The sequence below is a fragment of the Grampus griseus genome, assembly GCF_964374135.1.
Source record: "Grampus griseus genome assembly, chromosome: 20".
Taxonomy (NCBI): Eukaryota; Metazoa; Chordata; class Mammalia; order Artiodactyla; family Delphinidae; genus Grampus; species Grampus griseus.
The window spans coordinates 11,212,686-11,235,365 of NC_139014.1; the positions used below are offsets into that span (position 1 = coordinate 11,212,686).

At 52.5% G+C, this 22,680-nt stretch overlaps 1 protein-coding gene across 4 annotated transcripts in view; it reads left to right on the forward strand.

Annotated features, from left to right (window-relative positions):
• Nucleotides 1-22,680, forward strand: part of RPTOR (regulatory associated protein of MTOR complex 1) — a 345,589-nt gene that overhangs the window by 283,342 nt on the left and 39,567 nt on the right. For all 4 annotated transcript variants that reach the window (XM_082678814.1, XM_082678816.1, XM_082678815.1 and 1 more), the window contains exons 14-20: nucleotides 7,472-7,546; nucleotides 10,536-10,601; nucleotides 11,108-11,299; nucleotides 11,637-11,777; nucleotides 17,145-17,262; nucleotides 18,140-18,280; nucleotides 18,566-18,724. In XM_082678814.1, coding sequence (XP_082534940.1) covers nucleotides 7,472-7,546; nucleotides 10,536-10,601; nucleotides 11,108-11,299; nucleotides 11,637-11,777; nucleotides 17,145-17,262; nucleotides 18,140-18,280; nucleotides 18,566-18,724 — 892 coding nt within the window. The remainder of the gene's footprint in view (nucleotides 1-7,471; nucleotides 7,547-10,535; nucleotides 10,602-11,107; nucleotides 11,300-11,636; nucleotides 11,778-17,144; nucleotides 17,263-18,139; nucleotides 18,281-18,565; nucleotides 18,725-22,680) is intronic.

Below are 22,680 nucleotides of genomic sequence, written 5' to 3' on the forward strand. Positions count from 1 at the left end.
CAGGCAGACCTTCCCTAGTTACAGCTGATAAAGTTTTATTTATAGTGCCACCAGGGGATTCCAAGGGCACAGTGTCACTGAATTTGGAAAAACATTGTGTGTCGGTATAGAGGAAGTACATCCAGATGTGGGGACACAAAGAGCTTCACTGTGTGTGCCAGCTATCCCAGTCCCAAGAAGGAACACGTTGTGTGAGTGAAAAGCAGATCAGAGATTAGTGGAGTTTAATTTCTGTAGCCGCCCCCCGTCCTCCCCACATCTGTGCTAGTTCTCCTTCTCAGTCTCAAAACTTCTGCTGTTTTCTCTGCATAGTGATTTTATCCCAGCTCACTGACTCTGACGTTCACAGCCTCTCTTCCTGCACCTGTATCCCCCCTTTCCCCCCTACCCCGCTGCCAGCTCACAGTTGAAAAAGTGAGCAGGGTTAACTTCCTCTCCCATCCAAATATGATTCACATCACCCAAATTGGAGTGTGATCAGGTGGGCCAGAGGATCTGCTATCCAGAACGTGCTTTCTTTTTTTTTTAATTAATTAGTTTATTTATTTATTTTGGGCTGTGTTGGGTCTTTGTTGCTGCACGCGGGCTTTCTCTAGTTGCGGCGAGCGGGGATTACTTTCGTTGTGGTGCGCAGGCTTCTCATCGCGGTGTCTTCTCGTTGCAGAGCACGGGCTCTAGGCATGTGAGCTTCAGTAGTTGTGGCACATGGGCTCAGTAGTTGTGGCTCGCGGGCTCTAGAGCACAGGCTCAGTAGTTGCAGCGCACAGGCTTAGTTGCTCCACGGCACGTGGGATCTTCCCAGACCAGGGCTGGAACCCATGTACCCTGCATTGGCAAGCGGATTCTTAACCACTGCGCCACCAGGGAAGCCCCTGGAACCTGCTTTCTTAATGGTCCAATCACGGAAGGCAGGGCAGCCCATGGGGCTGGTCCTATGACAACCCGGGGCAAACGTACCTCCTGTGCTGGGAGTTTGTGTCCTGAATGCCTTGTTCTAAACAGTTTTCATTTTAATAAGATATTTTTTTAATCATAATTTTATATTTACAGAAAACGTAAGACAATAGTAAATAGAGTTCCCGTATGTCCCACACCCAGTTTCCCCTGTTGTCAATACCTTACATTAACATGGTACAGCTTGGTAAGAAAGTGGCGGCCTCCTATAGGGCCCATGCCAATGAGCAGTTGCCAGAGCTGCCACTGCCAGTATCCCTGTCTCCATAGTGAGCCATAGCTGCCCCCTGCCTCCCAGGGGACCCTCCAACACTAGCAGGAAGGAAGGAAGGGATCATCTACGATCCCCTACCATGGATTCTCTGGGACAACAAAAATGTCCCTTATTTGTAAAGAAGCCTTGGAATTTCCAGGAGAAGATGGAAAGCATGGATCAGAGAAGGATGAGCAACTCTCCCAAGTTCACTCTGCTGACTGGTGATCAGATCTGGGTAAGAATTCCCATCTTCATTCAAAACTCAGAGCCCTTCTATATACCATACCACAGCGGGGCATATGCAGTCCATTCATCGATGAAATTCCCATTTTTTGATTATTCACCTTTGATTATTCCACTGTAACTTCCTTTCTAATGACTAACAGTTTAAAAGGAGGACCAAAAGTCTACTTTTCACTGAAATTCTGTATTTTTAGATAAGCCCGAGGACTTGGGATTCACTGTGAAAAAGAAATAAAAGAAGCTGTTCCATTAAAAAAACAACAACAGGGCTTCCCTGGTGGCGCAGTGGTTGAGAGTCCACCTGCCCATGCAGGGGACACGGGTTCGTGCCCCGGTCCGGGAAGATCCCACATGCCGCGGAGCGGCTGGGCCGTGAGCCATGGCCGCTGAGCCTGCACGTCCGGAGCCTGTGCTCCGCAACGGGAGAGGCCACAACAGTGAGAGGCCCACGTACCGCAAAAACAAAAACAACAACAACAACAGCAAAACATGGTACATTTTTTACAACTAAGGAGTCGACGTTGATACATTGTCATTAACTAAAGTCTACACTATTCAGCTTTCCTCAGTTTTAACCTCATGCCCTGCTGTTGCTCCAGGACCTCTCTCGGACCCCACATGGCAGTCATCACATCTCCTCTGCCTGCTCTTGACCGGACGGTCTCTCAGACTTTCCTGATTTGAATGACCCCGACGGTTTAGAGGAGGCCTGGGCAGGGATGTGCAGACTGTCCCTCTGCTGGTTTGTCTGATGTTTTTCTCGTTGTTAGTCTGGGCTTGTGGGTTTGGGGGAGGGAGACCACAGAGGGAAAGTGCCCTTCTCATCACATCCCATCAGGCATCAGGGTCCATGCTCTCAACATGACTCCTCACTGTGGCTGGGCTCTTGGTCACCTGGTTGAGGTGTCCCTTGGTCACCTGGCTGAGGTGTGTCTGTCAGGTGACACTGCTGGGAAGTTCCTCTTTCTCCCCTTTCCATCCTGTTCTCTTTGGGGTGCCATCACTGTGATGCGCTGAGTTTTTTGTTTTTTGTTTTTTTTTTGCGTGACCTGCTTTATGTCTGTTGTTGACCACTGTTCCTTTATTCACCTTCATGATCTGTTTAAAAACTGAATCTCATTTTTTAATAAATTTATTTATTTGTTTTTATTTATTTTTGGCTGCATTGGGTCTTTGTTGCTGTGCGTGGGCTTTCTCTCTTTTCAGCAAGCAGGGGCTACTCTTCCTTGTGGTGTTCAGGCTTCTCATTGTGGTGGCTTCTCTCGTTGCGGAGCACGGGCTCTAGGCGCACAGGCTTCTGTAGTTGTGGCACATGAGCTCAGTAGTTGTGGCTCGCAGGCTCTAGGGCGCAGGCTCAATAGTTTTGGCACACGGGTTTAGTTGCTCCATGGCATGTGGGATCTTCCCAGACCAGGGCTGGAACCCGCATCCCTAGCATTGGCGCGCAGATTCTTAACCACTGCGCCACCAGAGAAGTCCCATGAATCTCATTCTTTTAATTTCTTTTATTTATTATTCATTGAGTCTGATTTTATAAGGCTTAGTATTGGAATTGTTTTGTTTTGCATTTCTGGGACTTTCTAATATTCCTTCTCTCAGTTTGCCCCCTATTGAGCCAACTGTCCAGCTGTCCCATCTTGCAACTACCTGCAAATGGACAAAGGGACTGATTCGCTATCACCACGAACTGTCTTGTCAGTCACACAGTGTTGAGTGGCAGCCAGGCCTGGCTTCCTGTGAAACTCCCACCCAAAGTCTGCCTTGCTGTGGGCACTTCCCACCTCCTCATTTTAATGTAAATAACTTAATTGCATTGATGGTCCATTTAATTTCTAAACTATAGGTTTTAGAACACAAAACAAAATCACAGCGTTGGAGAACAGTTTGCAGAGACCCATGTTTACCCAGAAGCTGTAGTCAGCAAGGCTGTGCTGAGTGATTCCGGGTGTTGTTTTCATTTTTTGGTAAAATAGAACTGTTGTGCAGAATGGCCTCTTCTTAGCCGTCATTCTGGTTAAATGAGGTGGCTGCTTTTCAGAAGTGCTGGGAGTGGGTTTTACTCTGGAGAGAGGTTCAGATCCACCCTCCTGGGGTCCCTGGAAAACTGTGGGCTAGCAAAGCAGAGACCTCACCCCTGCCACGTCCAGACAGGTCTGCCTGTCCCAACACTGGTTTAGCCTCCAGGACCACCCACCTGGGAGGAGGCCAGGCCCTGCTAGACGTGCACATTGATGATGATGACAGGCCAGGTTGCGGCTGGGTATGTATGTGTCTGGCTGGCTGGCTGGCAGGAGGGATGGAGGGAGGCAGTTGTTCAAATGCCTGTACTTGCCAAGAGTGAAGTGAAAAGCTGAAGGAGGATGCAGGAGGCTTTCACCTGCCCTCCCCACGCAGGCCACTCGGCCCCACACAGGCAGATTGGACTGGGTGCTGCCAGGGAGGTGACAGATCACACTTTCGCAGGATGAATGGGTGCAGTGACTCAGGCTGCAGGGGACTTCCCGGTGCATCAGTCCGTCACCGAGGGCAATCCAGAGGCTGAAGGGCCGCGTGATTAATTGTCAGGCTGTGCTGACTCACTAGCTCTGCAGTGCTGATTCCATTTGGGGTTGGGAGAGGTGGGCAGGGGCTACTCAGCCAGAGACCGTAGCCCACACGACCAGGTCTCGGAAGTTTTATAGAAGGGCAACCACAGTTTGGATGTGTGGAGAATAAATAAGAAACTAGTAAAGAGATTACATATAGCAGTGGAAGAGATTTTTTTAAAAACCCCCATCTAATTTAATATTTATTTTCATTTTGTATCCAGATGTCACATTTTCTACATTAAGATATGATCATACTGACTCCGCCACCCCTTACAGGGACAGGGGATGGACGAAAGCTTCTCAATCTATACCTTTCTGTAGCGTTTTGATTTTGAGCCTTGAAATACATTTACAAATTTTGTTCTGTTTTGGCTGCACCAAGCAGCTTGTGGTATCTTAGTTCCCTGACCAGGGATTGAACCCGGGCCCACGACAGTGAAAGCACCAAGTCCTAACCTCTGGGTCACCAGGGAAGTCCCTGCATTTACAAATTTTAGAACACATACAGAAAAGTAGATGGAAGGCATAAAAGCATTCATGTGTCCCAGTGATTTTCCCACTGATATCAGTTATTTCAGCATTCACGGTGTCTATTCATTCTGAAGTTTACCTTCAACACAAGAGCATCTGACGAGAATATTTAAAGTAATAAACCATTTGTTGGAAAATGAAAACCTGTATGTATTTAACTATCTTGCTACACTTGGCAAGTGGGAAGGCCGTTGTGCCGAGGCTTTGAAGCGTGCAGAGGGACGTGCGTCTTTAACTGCCTATGACTGTGCTTTTGGGTTTGTGAAGGACAGTGAGCTCTTGTGAGCAGTGAGCAGAATCCCTGCTCTGGGATTATTTTCTCAGGCGCTACTAGTTTTATGGCCACGTGCCGTAGTTAAAACTCTGGATGTATAAACAGTCCAGCATAGTCCTACATCTGTCTCCAGACGATTCTAATGTTCTGGTAGCAGTGGGTCAAGGTGTACTCCGGTGTCGCTGTCTCTTGTGTGAACCCGGCTTACCTCTCCGGCATCCTTTCCTCATCCCGAGGAGTGAACTCTGCGACCCGAGGACAGGAAACAGGACCCTCCCTCTGTGTGATTTTCTCCATATTCACATCAGAACATGAGTGGCTGCGTCCACTGGCGACACTGCTCAGGACTGTCCTGCCGATTGCGCCTCATTTGATGCGTCATGCCTGGTGGTCTGTTGGTCTGTGCTCAGTTTGTGTCTTCCCACTCCCCAGGAAACAGACTTTATAGTCTGCATTAAGGAGAATGAAGGTGGGATCTCCCCCACAGCATCCTTTGCCAGAATATTCCGAGGGGGAGCACCTGCCCTCCCCCGGTGAACTTACCCTTGCAGAAGCCAAGGTTTCTGGTCGGACTTGTCCTGGTCTCTGCCCCCTCCTGAGAGGGATCTGCTTGCAAACTGCATCTTCAGCTGCTGCCACAAGGAACTATGTGCTTGCTTCCCCTTCTGCTTTTCTTCTCTTCCTTGCCTCCCTCCCTTTTCCCCATGTTAAAAATATAATTCCATGAAATCCCTGAGACAGAAGCATCAGAGCTGTTGGGTGTGTAGTGGGGGAGGGGCTTGCTTAGGAAACACCATTTCATAGTCGTGCTCTTCCTCGCCTCCCCCCTCTTTCTACCCCGGCCTTAATATGTCAAATCTGTAGCTTGATCTGGGGGAAAGCAGACACAAGAGGGGACCCTTGGAAAGCGGCTGTGTGGAGGAGTCTGGGCTGCCAGAGCCCTGCATCTCTCTGGGAGCTTTCCACTGGCCTGTGTGTGCACTGCATCTGTGGCCTGCATTTCTGGGCCTTTGTAGTTTCAAGGACTGTTTTCTCTTCCTTATAAGGAGACAATTGGCCAAGTCAAGAGGGCAAGCAGGTGCCTGGTGGCCTGTGTCCCAGCATCCTCAGAAGTCAGAGCCCTGCAAGTCCCTGGCTCCCCGGTCGCGGACAGGGCTGGGACGGCTGATGGGGTGATTCTTCTAAACCAGTTCATAAAGGACACCTGCTGAGACCTGAGAGTGAGGATGGACAGGACCAGAGAGCATTATTGTGGTTCCCACCTGCATGGCAGCCTCGTCTAGACAGAGGTCTTTCAACGTGGACAAGATAATTGCCGTTTCTGATACTGAAGACGTATTAAAGTTATAGCTTCACATACTCCCACAGGTGCCTCAGCTTCCGAATTAGCAGGATATAACTTAGTGACACGTCGTTTACTCTATGATGAGACATGTGCTATGAGCTTAGCTGTAAATGTGTGGGCCTGGATTTGACTTGTGGAATCTCTGGTTTCAAATCAAAGGACATTGGCTTCATTCTTAGATGCAGGCGCCTAAGCCTTGTCCCTGGACACGGGCACTGCACTACAGGCACCAAATGAGTGCTCCCTCCCAGCCCCTTCTGGACGAGTCTCTGCAGAGGGCATCACGCTGTTGCCTTTTAGTCCATTTGTCAAAACCTTCATTCAAAGTGAGGCATCCCTTATGGGAGCGACTTGAAAGCTGCATGCTTTATTGGCTTCCCTGGCTCTTGGGGATTATTATCCTGCTAACCCGAGCCCCTGGTGCCCCTGCTTCCTGACCACCCCCTCCATCTCGCTCAATTACCACTTAAACAGCTGAGTCCAGTCGCCACCTTATTAGTTTATTGATGTGAGGAAGAAACACCTCATTATCAAAGCACCCTGAGAAGTGGGCCAGCGTGGGAGAGAGGGGATCAGGGCTCCGGGCTGCAGTAAACAGCAGGTTCTGTCTGCAAAATCGCCCTGCCCCTGAGAGGGCTTCACACAGGGCGTGCCCCTGAGCCAGCAGTGCCCTGCAGAGGTAGAGATGTATTGCAGTGCATAACTTTCTCCTTTTATTCTCAGAAACTCAGATCTTAAAATTCCGGTTCTCTCTTCTTGAATGGCTTTTTTCCCCTAGAGTGGAGCATGCTGGGAGCTGATGGAATTCAATGTCTCCCTGTGGACACGTTACCCTAAATCACAAAGCAGTTTTTCTGGGTATTGATCCAGGGCACGTCCCAGCTTGAAAGGCGCAAGGAGAGGCACGTGGGCCCCAGGCTGACGCGGGAGGGAGGACGTGTGCGGAGGCTGCAGGATGCAGACGGTCTCCAAAGGAGCCATCCAGCAGCCAGGGCGCCCCCATTCAGCAGGTACCCAGAAGATGGTTTCGAGAACGCCTTGGAGCTGCTGCACTTCTGAGAGTGTGTGAGATGCCAGCCCTTTTCCCACAGCCAAGGAAAAATGTGTCTCCACACAGCCGTCGGAATTATTTTTTCAGATGAAAATTGGACTTGAGAGGAGAAAATGATTAAGGCATAAAATATTCATTGCACATTCGTTTGTTCACACATCCCAAGAAGAAAAAGAAGTCCCTTCCCAGAATTGCACTCACTGTTTCTCCTGTGTCTCTCTCTCCCCAGTCGTGCCAAGCTGACCTGGTGAAGGACAACGGCCACAAGTACTTCCTTTCGGTCTTGGCAGATCCGTACATGCCAGTAAGGACCAGCTCTGGTGACGCGTCTCCCGGGGACTCTGGGGAAGGTTACTCCACGCAGAGGGGCCGGCAGGGTGGCGGGAGGGGGTCCGCTTTCACCCCGGCTCTGCCTCACTCAGATGGTGCCCTTTGCTTCCCATCATATTTCAGTAGCTGCTTCCCTGAGTAAAGAGTTACAGTGAAACTTGACACACAGGCTGTATTTTTGTTTACAGTGAGTCCATTTTCCGAGCACATCTTTGTAGTGAAGTAGAATCCACTCTGCCTCACACCCTGTCAGCCAAGTTAGATCAATGAGTACTTGTACATCCATAATATGGCAGTTCCTTTGCCCAGTGCAGGTTCTGGACATGACAGGAGGCTGTTACACCTTCTCAATCAGGAAGGAAAGCCGGGGAGGGGGGCGGGAAGGTGGAAAGAAGAGATTGAAAGTTTAAATTTTAAATATATTTTATTGTATTAAGTTGTTTAAAAATTAGTAATCCATAAATAGCATATAGAATAACTTCCTATAAGTGTTTTTTAATTAATTTCTATGTTCCCTACCTCTAACTCCTGGCATAGTAAAAAGAACAAAATAGACACCCTAAATAATTACTTAATATAACTTATTTTTATCAGAATGTTTAATTAAGTCTAACAGCTTGTTCACACAGTCTTAGGTGGCTTTGGTTGTGTAAAGGAACTTTTGTGTGTAAATTCACCCTCTAGTTGGTTTTCTGAACTAAATGACAATAATAAAAAAACAAACACATTTTTCAAAATACAGAAAACGTCAAAAACAGGATTGTTATGAAAGGTAAGTAGAACTTGTGTGTTTTAACTGAAGTGTGGTTTTTAAACATTATCATAGGCAGTTAAAGTTTAGACTTTATACAAATGTTGGAAATAATCACTTCCCTGTTCTTCAGGGTAAGATACAAATCAAACAAATAAGACATCTAAGCTGATAAAATGCAGTAAAGTGGTGAGCGAAGCCAGCACAAGTGGGCCCCACTTCAACTACAAAAACATTGAAGATTTGAGGACATAGATGTGAAAGAAAGGAAAGGAAATCCCCAAATGCCAAAAACCGATGTCAGAGGAGGGGCACGGTGGGACTCACAGGCAGACCTCACAGTGACCCTGGCGCTCCACGCGCGTGCAGCCCCGTCTGCATGGAGGACACGGGCCTGTGGGACGAGCCGCCCACTCACCAGACAAGGACAAGAAGAGCTGGTCCTGTCTGTCGACGTCTGGACGGAAAGTCAGGAAAGGCCCCCGTGAGAAACAGAAACCCCCCGTTGCGGGGGGAGCCGCCAGCTAAGAGAGGAACATGAAATCTCCAGGGCCTGCCTGGAAGCGGCAAAGGCTGAACCTTTCTGCAGGGACACCTACGAAGCCAGGGTACTGAGACTCATGACAGGAGCGCTGGCCTGCTCCTAACCCATGTTCAAGGGACATAAGCAGAGCTGGCATGTAAGAGGGTTGGCTCCCCAAGAATTGAAACTAATAGGATTCTCTGAAAAAGACTGACAATCAATACAAATAAGTATGTTTAAAATTAGTGAATAAACAATTTGTTTTAATTACATCCAAAAATAAACTCTTATGTTTCCTCATAAGTACTTTTGTGACTATTATAAAAGAACAATGTATTCTGTCCTTTTTACTCCTCCTCAAAAAATGACCAACTAGAGTCTTTTAATAAATAGGCAGATTTGGGGGGGAAAAAAGAACCTGTAATGAAAGACAGTCACTGTCATTTAAAGCTCCGTAGATGAATTAAACAGCAGAATCGACACAACAGGTAAAGGAATCCGTAGAGAAATCACGTGAGATGAAGCAAAGCGGAGACGTGACGGAGGGGCTGAGAGGGCTCGCTGCATCCAACACAGGCCAGAGGGAGATGGTGGGGGCAGGTGAGGCGGTGGGGGAGACACACGATCCAACTGGTCTAGCGGAGAATTTTCCAGATTTGAGGAAGAAATGAGTTTTCAGGTTTATAAAGCACCATTAGTCTTGAGAAGGTTAAATAAAAACAAATCCCCACAAAGATTTATCGTAATGAAAGTAGAGAATGTCAAAGGCAAGAGGAAAAATCTTGAAAGTAACCAGGACAAAAAGGAAGACTGTTGCAAAGATCTGGACAGCAGTCACCAGAGTAACGGGTGGAAGACTGAGGAGAGGCCCTCACAGCACAGAGGGAACCGTCACCCCGGGACCCTGTGCCTGCCCCGGTGTCAGTCAGGGAGAGGGCGAAGCCAGCACATCTCAGGACCGATGGCTTCCCATGCGCTGACCCCACCCAGGCAGCCAGGAGGACCGCACTTCAGGAGGAGATGGAGCCCAGGGGACAGTAGGATGCAGGAAGCATCGGAAAGCAGACAGCTGCAAACTTGTCATGTATCTAAATCAGCATCGGCTGTAAGAATAAGTAAAAACAGTCACTCACGTGAGGGGCTGACACGTGAGGAGGAGTATTGGGAATCCAAGGGAGACACAGGAAATGACTAACTTTATTCATTCTCTAAAGAATGACTAGGTACCACTAATAGTTAACATAACACTGATCTCTGAGTCAGTAGAGGCACAGAGGAGAGGAGAAAATGAGAATCGATCCGTCCACTAGAAGACCACGAGGAAGGGATAATGAAGCCAAGTTAGGGACTGTGGTCGGTCGTTTTACGACCAGGGTGATTTGCTTCCATAGACTTGGGCAGGACAGGGCGGCCTCTGATGGAGCAGAATCAGAGAGGCCCATGCCCCTCCTGCAGCATCAGACGTCAGGGACCCATCTGTCCTCTGAGAGGCCAACCCAAAACTGTCAGACCCTCTTAAAAGTGCTCTTCCTTTTTGTGGACTCAAAAGACAATAAAGCTGGCTCCCATTACTTTAATTACACACCAAGCATAATCATAAAGATTCTGGAAGGATAACTCTAGTGCTTGGGAGTGATGAGTTTCCACCATGAAAAAAGTGCAAACTAGCAGGTGATTTCTGTTTTCCAGGCTGAGCACAGGACCATGACAGCCTTCATTCTGGCTGTGATCGTTAACAGCTATAACACGGGGCAGGTGAGTGTCACGTCATGTCCCCACCCCTGCAGGGCCTCCCTGTGGATTGCAGAGGCACAGCCCCAAGCTCCAGTATTTGGGGGCCAGCAGAACTGTTCTGAATGTCTGATGAAACAGTGACCTCAGAAGAGGGGGTGTTGCAGGATCACACCAACCCAAGGGGCTCCATGGGAGGAGTGGGGTCCGGACCCTTTGTTTAGCCAGGGTGAATTGATATTGGTGGGATTTAAAATGAGGAAAATTGAGAGACTTCCCCAGTGGTCCAGTGGTTAAAAATCTGTGCTTCCACTGCAAGAAGCACGGGTTCGATCCCTGGTCCGGGAACTAAGATCCCACATGCCGTGCAGCACAGCCAGAAAAAAAAAAAAAAATGAGGAAAATTGAGGCCATCTTGCAATGTGATTAAGCAACATTTCCCTGAGAAACGCTGGGAGCTGGGGTCCAGCCCGGCACCCCTCCCTCCTCAGTGGTCAGGGTGATGCCGTGTGTTGCCTGCCTTCTCGCAGGAAGCCTGCCTCCAGGGAAACCTGATCGCCATCTGCCTGGAGCAGCTCAACGATCCCCACCCCCTGCTGCGCCAGTGGGTGGCCATCTGCCTGGGCCGGATCTGGCAGAACTTTGACTCGGCCCGGTGGTGCGGGGTGAGGGACAGCGCTCACGAGAAGCTCTGCAGCCTTCTCTCCGACCCCATCCCTGAGGTGAGTCCACACCCACGGCCACTTCAGGCTAACTGAGGTCAAGGTATGCCTGGAGACCACACAGCCAGAAAGGCCCAGCCCCGGCCCCAGACCCCTGCGTCCCCCTCTGTGGGTTCCCCGGTGCCTGGTGTGGTCTCTGATGCCTGCACAGCCTGTCACCTGGCCCCTAGGCGGGGCCGCCACTTACCTCTTGTTTCCCTGCTCCTGCTCGTCTACGCGAGTGGAGCTGGGCCAAGAGGACCGTGGACGAGACCGGGCTGCATCAGGTCGGCTCCAGGGGCCCCGGCTAGAGCCAAACAGCCGGCCGCTGGGTGACTGCCCCCTGTCCCACCTGCAGGTGCGCTGCGCAGCAGTCTTTGCCCTCGGCACATTTGTGGGCAACTCCGCAGAGAGGACGGACCACTCCACCACCATCGACCACAATGTGGCCATGATGCTGGCCCAGCTCATCAACGACGGCAGCCCCGTGGTCCGGAAGGTGCGTGGCCCCCGCCCCCAGGCAGCACCGAGCGCCTCCAGGCCGGGCTTCCCTGGCGCCCAGGTTGAGCCATGACCCTGACCCGACCACAGCAGCGAGCACTCAGTCCCCGCCACACCGGTGTGCATCCTGCTGAGAGCAGGCTTTAAATGTTTGTTTAATTCTCTCCAGAATAGTTTCTTCACCAGATACTTGTGTGTTTGCTTCATTTAAAGGCATTTAACAGGCTGCGTCTTCTGGCAGCTTGTATAATAGGCTCCTTCCTGCCTGGGAGCAACACTTACACACATCAGGAGATTCAAAAGAGCAGTAGCCACCCACAGACAGACGGAAAGGTTTGTTTAGTGTATTCCCCTCCCTGCCCCCATGTTTGTCAGCGCATGAATGGAGCAGTTCTTTGCAGTTGAAACTTTTACTTGTCTGTTTCGATGTAGAAGTACCACAATTTCCGTCCAAGATCTCACACCCTTGTCAAAAGTTGGCCCAGAACGGTCAACCCTCCCCCTCCCCCAGCCAAAAAGGGCCGTGGGGGGGAACCCTAATGTCTGCTGGCCGCATTTTGGGGTGGCCTTGGAGCCCTGCCCTGGGAGCAGAGACTGTTCTAGGACCAGGAGGGCAGCGTCGTTCTGTGTGTGACCTTGAGTCACCTCTCATCACCTAGAGGTGCCGGGCTGCTTCTCGGCATGTCTGAGATCCCTGTGCCAGGGAAGGGAGGTTGGGTTTGTCAGAGGCGGGTGTGGTTTTGAAGGGTATTTGTTTGGAGAGCAGACCCCACTGACTTGGTGGCAGGGACGTTGTCAGAGCAAGTTCACATTAGCCAGGAAGGACTCATTTCATCTTGAGTTCCCTCAGAGGGCCGTGAACCCAGTTGCTAACAGGCCAGGTTATCTAGAGAAATGTTAACAATGTGGAATGATCCTGGAGGTGCCTTTTCACAGCCCTTACTTTTTTATTTTGGGTTCTCATCATTAGCATCTGTCTGAATCTGGCTTCCTTGAGTCAGTCTTCTTTTTCCCGAGTCAAATTGCCTGTATGTGGACGTCAGTGACCAAAGCAGCACATCAGTAGTATCCTGAATTGTCTGTTAAGATTCCTTTTAAAGAAAGGAAAGCTGTGTTTCAGTTCTTTCCCAAAAAAACTTAAAAAGAATGTTAATAAAAATAGAAAGAATGTCCATCTGAGTCTCCAGTATCAGAATGGTCGCTAGGTCATCAGGAACACGGGGACTACCGCCCTCTCGAGCATGTCCCAGGTGCCCTGACGTTCCCAGCCCCAATCCACTGGCTGTCCCTTCCGCAGACACTGGGATGCTCGGGTGTAGCCAGGTCATTCCTGTGGGCACTTGATGTTGGCCTTGCCTGGGGTCAGCACGTCCACAGACAGGGGTGCTGAGAAGAGGCCTGCTTCGCTCGCCCAGCACTCGGGCTCAGCTCACAGCTGCCTCTGCACACCAGGCTCGGCGCGTGGAGCAGCAGGCATCCTGCCTTTGAGAGGTACAGGGTCCAGGTGGAGAGGCAGGCACAGAACCAGGAATTGTACTGAAGCCCTTGTAAATGAGCAGCACCCCAAAGGCCAGCCCAGGTCAGGGGCTCTGGCCCCATAGGGGGAGGAGGGGAGCTCGTGCCTGGGTTGTGAGGGATGGGTAAGGGACGGGGAGAGCAAGTGAGGCAGGAGCATGTGCAGAGGTCCAGGAGCACAAAAGACCATGGTGCGCCCGGGGCTGCCCATCCTGTGTGCGCTGGAGCGTGGAGCTGGCGGGAGGGCAGTGGGGGAGAGTCTGGGAGCGGGCAGGAGCGCACCTTCTGTAACCGTGTTCTTCTCTCAACACATCTGAGCGTCTGCCACGTCCCAGGTCCTGTGTCAGGCCTCGGGACCATCACTGCCTCCAGGGCTTTTACTCTCTAATGGGGAGACGGACAGCAATGCAGGTCTGTTAAATAAGTCAAGGGGGCTATGTTTGCCATGGAAACATGGGCAACACGGAGGTTCAGGGAGACTGAGGCCCTTGGGTTGGAGAGAGGATCCAGGCTTTAATAGGGTGAGTGACACCAGCTCAGAGGCTGAGCCTTCCTTCTCTTCACGGAATCCTAATGCTGTTGGCAGCTTGCTTTTCCCGTCTTTGTCCAGAGCACGTGGTGACAGTTGTGGCACATGGTGCTCTGAGGAATACAGGCCCAGCCTGCTGGCCCAGGAGACCCAGCGTTAGGGCACCTGAGGGTATGAAACAGGACTCGGCCCTGGGCACTGCACTCCACGAGCTGACCTTAGCTAAGGCTTAAGAAGTCCCAGCTGTAACCAACTGCTGGTGTCTCCAGCTCGTGGCAAAATGAGAAGAGTCAGGGTATTGTGGCAGGGTTTCGTAAAGTCACATGTATTCAATGTAAAAAAGATTGCCTTGGGCTTCCCTGGTGGCGCAGTGGTTGAGAGTCCGCCTGCCGATGCAGGGGACACAGGTTCGTGCCCTGGTCCAGGAAGATCACACATGCCACAGAGCTGCTGGGCCCGTGAGCCATGGACGCTGAGCCTGCGCGTCCGGAACCTGTGCTCCAGAACGGGAGAGGCCACAACAGTGAGAGGCCCGCGTACCGCAAAAAAAAAAAAAATTGCCTCTGTTGACTCCTGAACGATGAAAGCATCCTTTCCTGGGGGAGGCCATAATGACAGAGATGGAAGGTTTTTGCTTGCTGACCTGTTTAAGGAGTTTACTTGATAAAATCAAGAGTCAGTAAATTCATGTCAACCTCCCAAATTATTTTGAACTTGAGCTTGTCCAGGAAGTACACGATCCAGACTGTCCATCCAGTCAGCAAGCTGCCCACACCTCATCAAGAAGGGCCAGGCCAGGGAAGCAGGTTTGTGACCCCCCCCAATCCTGTTGTCACCCCACCGTTCTCAAGGGCTGACCAGTCCAGCCCCGCAACCCTTGTCTGCAGCTTACTTGGTGCCGTCTACCTTAGCAAGGAAAGCGGGACACATTTGAATCCTTTATCTCTAGTTTACATTAATTTATTTAGTAACCACAGACACAGAGGAGCAGTACCCGGCATCCTCCTCCCTTAACACACATCTGACTCCAGCCGAAACTGATGAATGGCGTCAGAGGGTGTTTCCCCATTGATGCCCAGGACGTCTCAGGTGGAGGCGACGGGGCAGGATGAGCTGCCAGGGCTGGGGCGCCTTCTCCCGCAGGCGAGCCCAGAGGGCGTCCAGGCGGAGCAGATGTGCTCCCTTCCCCAGAACGCTGCTCTGTCGTCCTGGGAGCTGAGTTTGATGCTCCATGGCCATGGGCCAAAAACAAATGTTAGCCAGTAATTCGTTGTTGAAAACGTGGAGTGGGGATGGCCCTGGGGAAAGACCTGGGAACGCGTGTGGTCCAGCCTTCCAGGCGACCACAGAGGAGCATTAGCCGACTCGCCTCGGGCCATGTGTGTGCCCAGGCGTAATGTCCCTGAATCCTGACGACAACTCACCTAAAAAATCAAACCATTTGTTAAAAATTATAGTGTATCTGAAGGGAAGAGGCTTCGTTCATTCAGCAGATACTTATTAAGCGCTGCCAGTGTGCCAGGCCCTAGGTCACCAGGCCTCCAGAACTTGTACTTGGAGATAGGGCAGACCAGGGTGTGATGTGGCAGGTGGTGACCTGCTCCGAAGGAAGGTCGGGAGTGAAGGTAGAGAGTCGGGAGCCCAGGGCGAGGCATCGGCCTTTCCAGGCCGAGGGGGCAGCAGGTGCCAAAGCCCAGAGCGGGAGGCCTGCTTGGTCCGAGTGTGAGCAGGCGGCTGGAGTGTGGAGATGGCGGGACCACTCTGCCGGGAAAGGGAGTGAGGCTGCTGGCTGGAGGGGCTCAAGTCGCCGTGCTGATCTGCTTCCAAGGTCTGAGAATAACTCGAGCCTCGTGCCCGGCCTGCGCCCCAGCCAGACATGCCTGCAGACCTCCGAGGGCTGGAGCCCATGGCTGCCGCCCAGCAGGAGGGGCTTGACCCACGGCTGCTTGATGTGGGCCTTGCACTCAGCCTCCTGTCCTCACAGCTGTCCCTGGATCAAACGGTCTGAGACCTGGGAATCTGCTTCAGGTCCAGCTGAGCCCTTTCACCAGTTCAGAGTGAAGGGAAAACCTGTGCTTTTTGAAGACGGCTCAGGCTTCATCTTCGCTGGGAGGGGCCGGCGGGCAGTCCCTCGACAGCCTGTTACTCAGCGCCTGTTAGACTAGAGGACCCACTGGGTGGGCATCCGGATCGCCAGAGAGGGAGATGGGTCAGGATGATTCAAGGGTCTAACTGAAGCCACCAGAGATTTCTGCTCCTGGCACAAGCCGAGGGTCCCCAGCAAGGGCTGAACAGAAAGGAGTGGGCAGCAGGTCCTGGGCAGGTCGAGTTGGGGTTTGGAGAGCACTTGGTGGACACACATGGTCAGTGGTTGGAAGGGCCAGCCTGGAACTCAGAGATGGGACCTGAAAAGGTAGGTTTGGGAGTAAAACCCACACATGTGCTGGGGAGGCCAAGGAGTGCGTAAGGCTGAGGTGGGAGAGACCCTCTCAGGAGAGAAGGGGGCAGCCGAAGAGAGGACCCGGGGGCCCCATCTGAGCCCAGCTTATCAGCACCTCGGCACAGCTCTCCTGGCCCTGGGGGTCTGGGGGATTCACGGAACAAGAAGGGGCTCTCAGACCTTGGTCTTCTGCTAAGTATTTTTCTAAAAAGTAAAATAAAGTTGTGGAAACCATTTGAATAGTGATGGGAAAAGTAGTGCAAACCGACATCCAGTTTTATTTCCCGTGACTTTTAGGATCTCCAGGTACTCAGGTCATAGCACCAACTGCCCCAAAAGAGGTAAATTGTATTCTTCTCCTTGGACTGAGGCAACTGGCCTGAAGTCAGGTAGAACTTTCCTGTTACCCTTTTGGGGGCTGGAAAGTAATCTATCTTTGAAAATTTCACATTTAGTAGAAGAGCGTGCTACACTGTCCGGGGTATCCTGCCTTAATGCCCAGGGTTCAGGTAGCTCTCCACGGTGTTGACCATGGGAAGCCGTGAGGGCTCTTCCCCATCCTGCTCTGCGGTGTCCTCAGCCTGCATCCCTACAAGGCCCCCCTCTCACACCTAGTGGTCAGCAATCTCTCTGCCGGGTGTCCGGGGCATCCCTCGGAGGCCCTGATCTTGACCACATGGCTTGTTCAGAGGTTTCTGCTCACGCCGGGGGCTCAAGAGTGCTGCGTTGAGGGCGCAGCCCCTGTCTTGGCGCCGAGTGCTGTCTGTCCCACGGCCCCCCACAGTGGCTCAAGCACTCAGCGCCAACATGTACATCTCACTGCTACTCTGAGTTGTCTCCCAGCCCCAAGTCAGTGTCGCTGTCCTTTCTCCTCCCGGCAGGAACTGGTGGTGGCTCTGAGTCACCTTGTCGTTCAATACGAAAGCAATTTCTGCACCGTGGCCCTGCAGTTCATGGAAGAGGAGAAGAACTACCCACTGCCCTCTCCAGCCACCACAGGTACAGCCACCAGGGGTACGGCACTGAGGTGGAGCCCATGCGGCTCGCTGGCCCAGGGGACCCTGGTCAGGACTGTCAGCAGGCCCCTCGTTCTGCTAGGTCCTGAGCCCATGTGTCAAGTCAGGGCTACTCAGATATCTGCAATTCCCATCTTCCCAGAATAGAAAGGGCAGGAAAGGGGGCCACACTGACCCTCTGACTGTTTTCTTTCCTTTTTACCCTTTTTGGAAATCAAAGCATGGAAATCTTGGAGGGTACAAAGTGCTGCCATAGGGGCCATAGGAAGGCACATTCTCTTTCTTCCCCTGATGAGTCCTCACGTCAGTGTCACGTCAGGCAGCTGCTTGTCTCACATTTGTCCTTTTTACCGAATTTATATTTCATCATCTTGAGCTGCCCCCTCCCTCAGACAGCTGTGTCTTCAGGAAAGAGGGCTTGTGATCAGCCATGAGACCATTGCTGCGTTTAGTACATCGGGGAAGGGAAACGGCTGGCGGGCCTGGGCAGGGTGGGATTGGTGAGTGGCAAGGCGGGGGGCTGAGCCAGGAGGTGGCCATCCTGGTGCTACCCTGGGCAGCGGCCGCAGGCAAGTCCCAGAGCACCTGGTATGGTTCTTGGAGACCCATGTGGGCCTCTGTAGTTGAACTCTCACAAAACGCCAAGCGTGGGTCATGGTCATCTGCTCCCATGCTCCCCTCACCCCAGTCAGGACCTTGTCCAGTTTTGTACCCCAACATACATGTGTCAGAGACCCTGCTGAGCAGAAGGGCCCTGTTGTAGCGTCACATCATCCAGGTAAAAGCCACTGTCACCTGCCGTCTGGCCGCCTCCCACCTGAGCCCACCATTAACTCTTCTCTCTCCTTCTCTCCTACCAGAGGGTGGGAGTCTGACCCCCGTGCGGGACAGCCCCTGCACCCCCAGACTGCGCTCCGTGAGCTCCTACGGAAACATCCGCGCCGTCACCACGGCTAGAAGCTTGAACAAATCTTTGCAAAATCTGAGTCTGACAGAAGAATGTAAGACCCCAGAGGATGGGTGCTCGAGTCGGGTGGTTGTGGGTCATCTTCTGGGACCTTTTATTAGATGTGCCCCTGCCCCCTCCTGCCATCTGCTAGCCTGGGCGTGAGCAGAAGTCGTGGGTCAACCCCCCAGGGTGGCCAGTGATGATCCTGCAGCACCTCTGGGCACAGCCGCTCCTGAGCCCCGCAGCACCCCCCTACCCCGTGCCCAGCAGCCCAGCCCCAGGGGAGGCGGGGGTGGGTGTGCTAACTGACGCTCTGCCCGTGGCGATGCCCCACCAGCCGGCGGCTCGGTGGCCTTCTCCCCTGGGAACCTGAGCACCAGCAGCAGCGCCAGCAGCACCCTGGGCAGCCCCGAGAACGAGGAGTACATCCTGTCCTTTGAGACCATCGACAAGATGCGCCGAGTCAGCTCCTACTCCTCCCTCAACTCCCTCATCGGTGAGTCCCACCCCTCCACGTCTCCACCTGTCCCCTCAGCACCCATGGGTTCCCGCCCAAGTGGACGGTGCTGGGACACGCTCAGTGGGAGAGTAAAGTGAACGGGGTAGGAGGAGGTGAGGAGCGTCTTGCTGTGGCAGCAGGAACCCCCCGCCCTTGGTTACTGGTCTGATCCAGGCCATCTGGGCGAGCCGGCCTTGTCGCTTGGAAAGGCTGCAGAACTCCCAGTGCTGCAGAGCAGGGGGGTTCTGCCCCCAGGAGACATTTGGTGTGTCACGGCCAGGGCACAAGGGGGCTCCCAGCATCCAGTAGGCAGAGTGGCCTCCAGTGGTGCCCAGGGTCCCCCAGAGAATGCGTGTACGAGGTCCAAGATCAGAGCCCTGCTCCAGGGCCGCAGACAGCCCTTCCCTTCTCAAGTTCCCTGGCTGGAACCCTCCATCACCCCCATCCAGGGCCCCCTGTGTGCTTTCGCCTTCAGCCAGTCCAGCAGTTTCACACTTGGCTGCCTGGAAATTGAAATTTGAGTGAAGGGTCAGCATCGTCTCGTGTTCTGCCTTGAGTGGTGAGCCCCTGGTTCTGCTGCTGGGCTCGCTGAGCGGTGGGAATTCACCGCATGTCCTCGCTGCATGACCAACCATATCGACCCTGTGTCACCGGTAACACACATAGGACTCAACCAGACAGCCCCTTTGCGCTTGTTCTTGGCACCCCGGTGCTTTACCAGGCCTCATCTGAAGCTTTACATAATACTAGGAAATGCTGTAGATGCATAAAAACGTAGACTAATGTGACACACCTCCCCGTGTGTGTTTTGTTCCCAATTTAAGGAATTACAGATAGAGTTAAAGCGCCCAGAGCCCCTCCTGGTTCCCTGCTCAGGATCCCTGCACACTTACTCTCTGGCTGTGGATCCCCATGGACTCGCGCCCTTTCCCAGGGTTTAAATGTCATGTGAATGGCGCCACACATCTTGTGTCCTCACTCTGCCCAGAGGGCTGTGTGTCCACACTGGTCACCTGAGTCTTGTTCACACCCTTTCATGATCTGCTGCAATTCACTTGTCCATTCTCCTGTTAACGGACAGTAGCCTTGCTCTGATTTTTCCTTCTTTTCTCATTTTCTTTTTTCTCTTTTTTTTTTTTTTTTTTGCGGTACGCGGGCCTCTCACTGTTGTGGCCTCTCCCGTCACGGAGCGCAGGCTCAGCGGCCATGGCTCACGGGCCCAGCCGCTCCGTGGCATGTGGGATCTTCCCGGACCGTGGCACGAACCTGCGTCCCCTGTATCGGCAGGCAGACTCTCAACCACTGCGCCACCAGGGAAGCCCTTTTCTCATTTTTTAAAAAGCAAATTCAGGATTTGTCCCCAGCTCCACCTCCTGCCCTCCCCCTTGTACCTGGCAGTGCTGGGCTCCTGGGTTCCTTGGCTCCTCCCCTTGGCTTCAGGGTTCCGCCTCCAGACACCTCACAGGCTGCTCCTCAGTCCAATCACAGTCCTGCTCCAGAGTCACCTTAAAAGAAGTCTTCCAGGCTCCTCCCACCCCAATCCAGAATAGCCTTCTGCAGTCGCTCTGAGTCTCTCCCTCTCTGTTTGCTTTTGTCCTGAGAACTTTTCCCCAGCAGACTTATGATGCAGGATCTCATTTATTCAGCTCGGTTCTATCTCTGCTCAGGGGGTCAGAGCCACGAGTGCAGGAACTTTGTCCTGTCTCCTGCCACAGACCCCCACACCCCGTGCCTGGTACACAGCAGGCACCCCCATAATGTGCACAGGTGTGGGCCGCAGCAGACACACTGCAGCCTGACACATGTGGGGTCTGACAGCTCCACGTGGAGGGAGATTGACCACAAAGGGCTCTGTTCCAAGGAGGACAAGCTCCCGTGGCCCTGCTCACTCCTGTTCTGGTCAGGCTACGCCGTCTGATGTGAGCGAACCGACTCCTCGTGGTCTTAATTTGTATGTCCCTCGATTATGATGAGGTTGAGCTCACGTGTTCATTGGACTCCTGTGTTCCCACTCCTGCAATCATTTACAGTATTAGTTACCCTCCTATTTCGTTGGTACTATTTTTCATTAACATTCAGTTCTTGGTTGTTTGCTTGTTTCCATGATAATCCCTCTACCTTAGAGCTCACACTCTCTTGGCATCACGTGACAGTGTTAGATATTTCTGACTTGCCGTTTTTGTGATCTGAAGGGGGAGGGCAGTCTAAACGTGCTTGCCAGCGGTACCCATGAGCCTCAAGACTGGCCCTCTGTTGGCCCTAGAAAGGACTCAGGACTCTCATTCCACAAGACGAGTCTGTCTGGGGCCCATAAAGGTCTGAATGGACTGTAGAGTCCAGAGCTGGTCACCATGCCCCACCCCCAGCAGTACGACCCAGAAAGGGGGATCTTTTTGTCCTTGGCCCTGGATTGGGGATGTAAGGGGTGAAGAATCGGTGTTTCTTTGACGCCACATGAGATTGGAGGGTACAGCCCGCACCTCCCACCCCTGCCGCCTTCCATGTCCTCCAGGGACTTGAGAGCCACGTCACTGATTCCTTCCTTCACACAAAACCTGACTCCTGAACATTTTTTTACTGGAGAAAACTGAATTTTATCTGTATGTGGTTCATATCTTTGAAAACTTCAGTGGGAAAGTTTCACAATGAGCCGGAGCTGGAAGGAGCGTTAAGGAGACAAAGTAGCTGTGCACCTGAGTGCGCGCGTCCACCTGGAAACCGCGGTGCTTACATAAGTGTTTAAAATTCATAGCCTACACCGAATCCCATTACTTGCAGCATTCGCCTGTTTAAAGTCAATTTTTTCTTTCATTTCAACTAAAGAACAGCAATCTCTAGCCTCTTTGAATATTGCAAAAGAGGTTTTCAAAACCATGGCAACCTAGGACATCCATTCATTGCCATCTTCTCCCAGAAAACTAGCCCCTCCCAGGCTCCCCCTCCGTCCCCACTGTCTCTAAAGCACTCGAGGTCTCGCCTGCTGAGCGAGGTGCTGTCCCCCCACAGGGGCAAAACCTGATCACGCATTTCTCCATGTGCCTAAGCATATCTGCCCAATGTCTGTGAATCTGCACTGGGACCCAGCTCTGTCACCACCTTTTGGAATCTTCTTTGATGTCTCCCTCCGCACGTTTCTCACCCACTCAGCCATTTGGCCTGACCTCCATGTGTGTCCCCAGTCAGTTCTTTCCATTTCCGGGCCCCCCACCCCAGGACTTGGCCTTGGCTCTCACACCCCACCACCTGTCCAGAGCAGATCCCCCCAACATCAGCTCTGCACGGACCACTGTCTGGCTGATGCCTTTGCAGAAACTCATTTCCTGTAAAGTCCAAGCTGTGGCTGACACTCAAGACCTTCCTTCTGAGAGCAGCCTGGCCTTCACCATAGCTCCGCCCACTGTGCCCACCACCCCAGGCTGGCCACTGGCCCCCGAATGAGGCCTGGACACCTCTGCCTTTATCCCACATTCCCGCACCCGCCTCTCCACACAGCAGTGCTCGCCCATTCCTCTCCACGCTGGCATTCTGCGGCGTCTCAGGAGGCCCTCCCTGACCCATCAGACGCCTTCGTGTTGCACACTAAACCTGCGGCATCACATCGGGCCGTGAAGTTGCCATCTTGATCAACAGGTTTGGTAAAGATGCTATTTCTTGCTCTTGTGTGTAGCAGGCAGCCTCTCCTCCCTCCATCACCTGCCCTTCTGTCCCTCACCTGTCCACCCGTCACCATCCTGCCCCTCATTCCCTCCCTCCCTCCCTCCCTCTCTGAGCCTCACCCCATTCCTGATGTCCAGAGGTGGGAGTGCAAAGAGTGGGGAAGGGGGGGCCCTGGTGCTTTTGTCTTACCTTGTCCCCCAGGTGAGACACAGGGGAGCCCCTTGAAAGGGTTGTGCAAACACACCTCCCAGTCCAGCCAGGGCTCGGTCCAGTAGGCGAGGGAGGACGTGATTAGG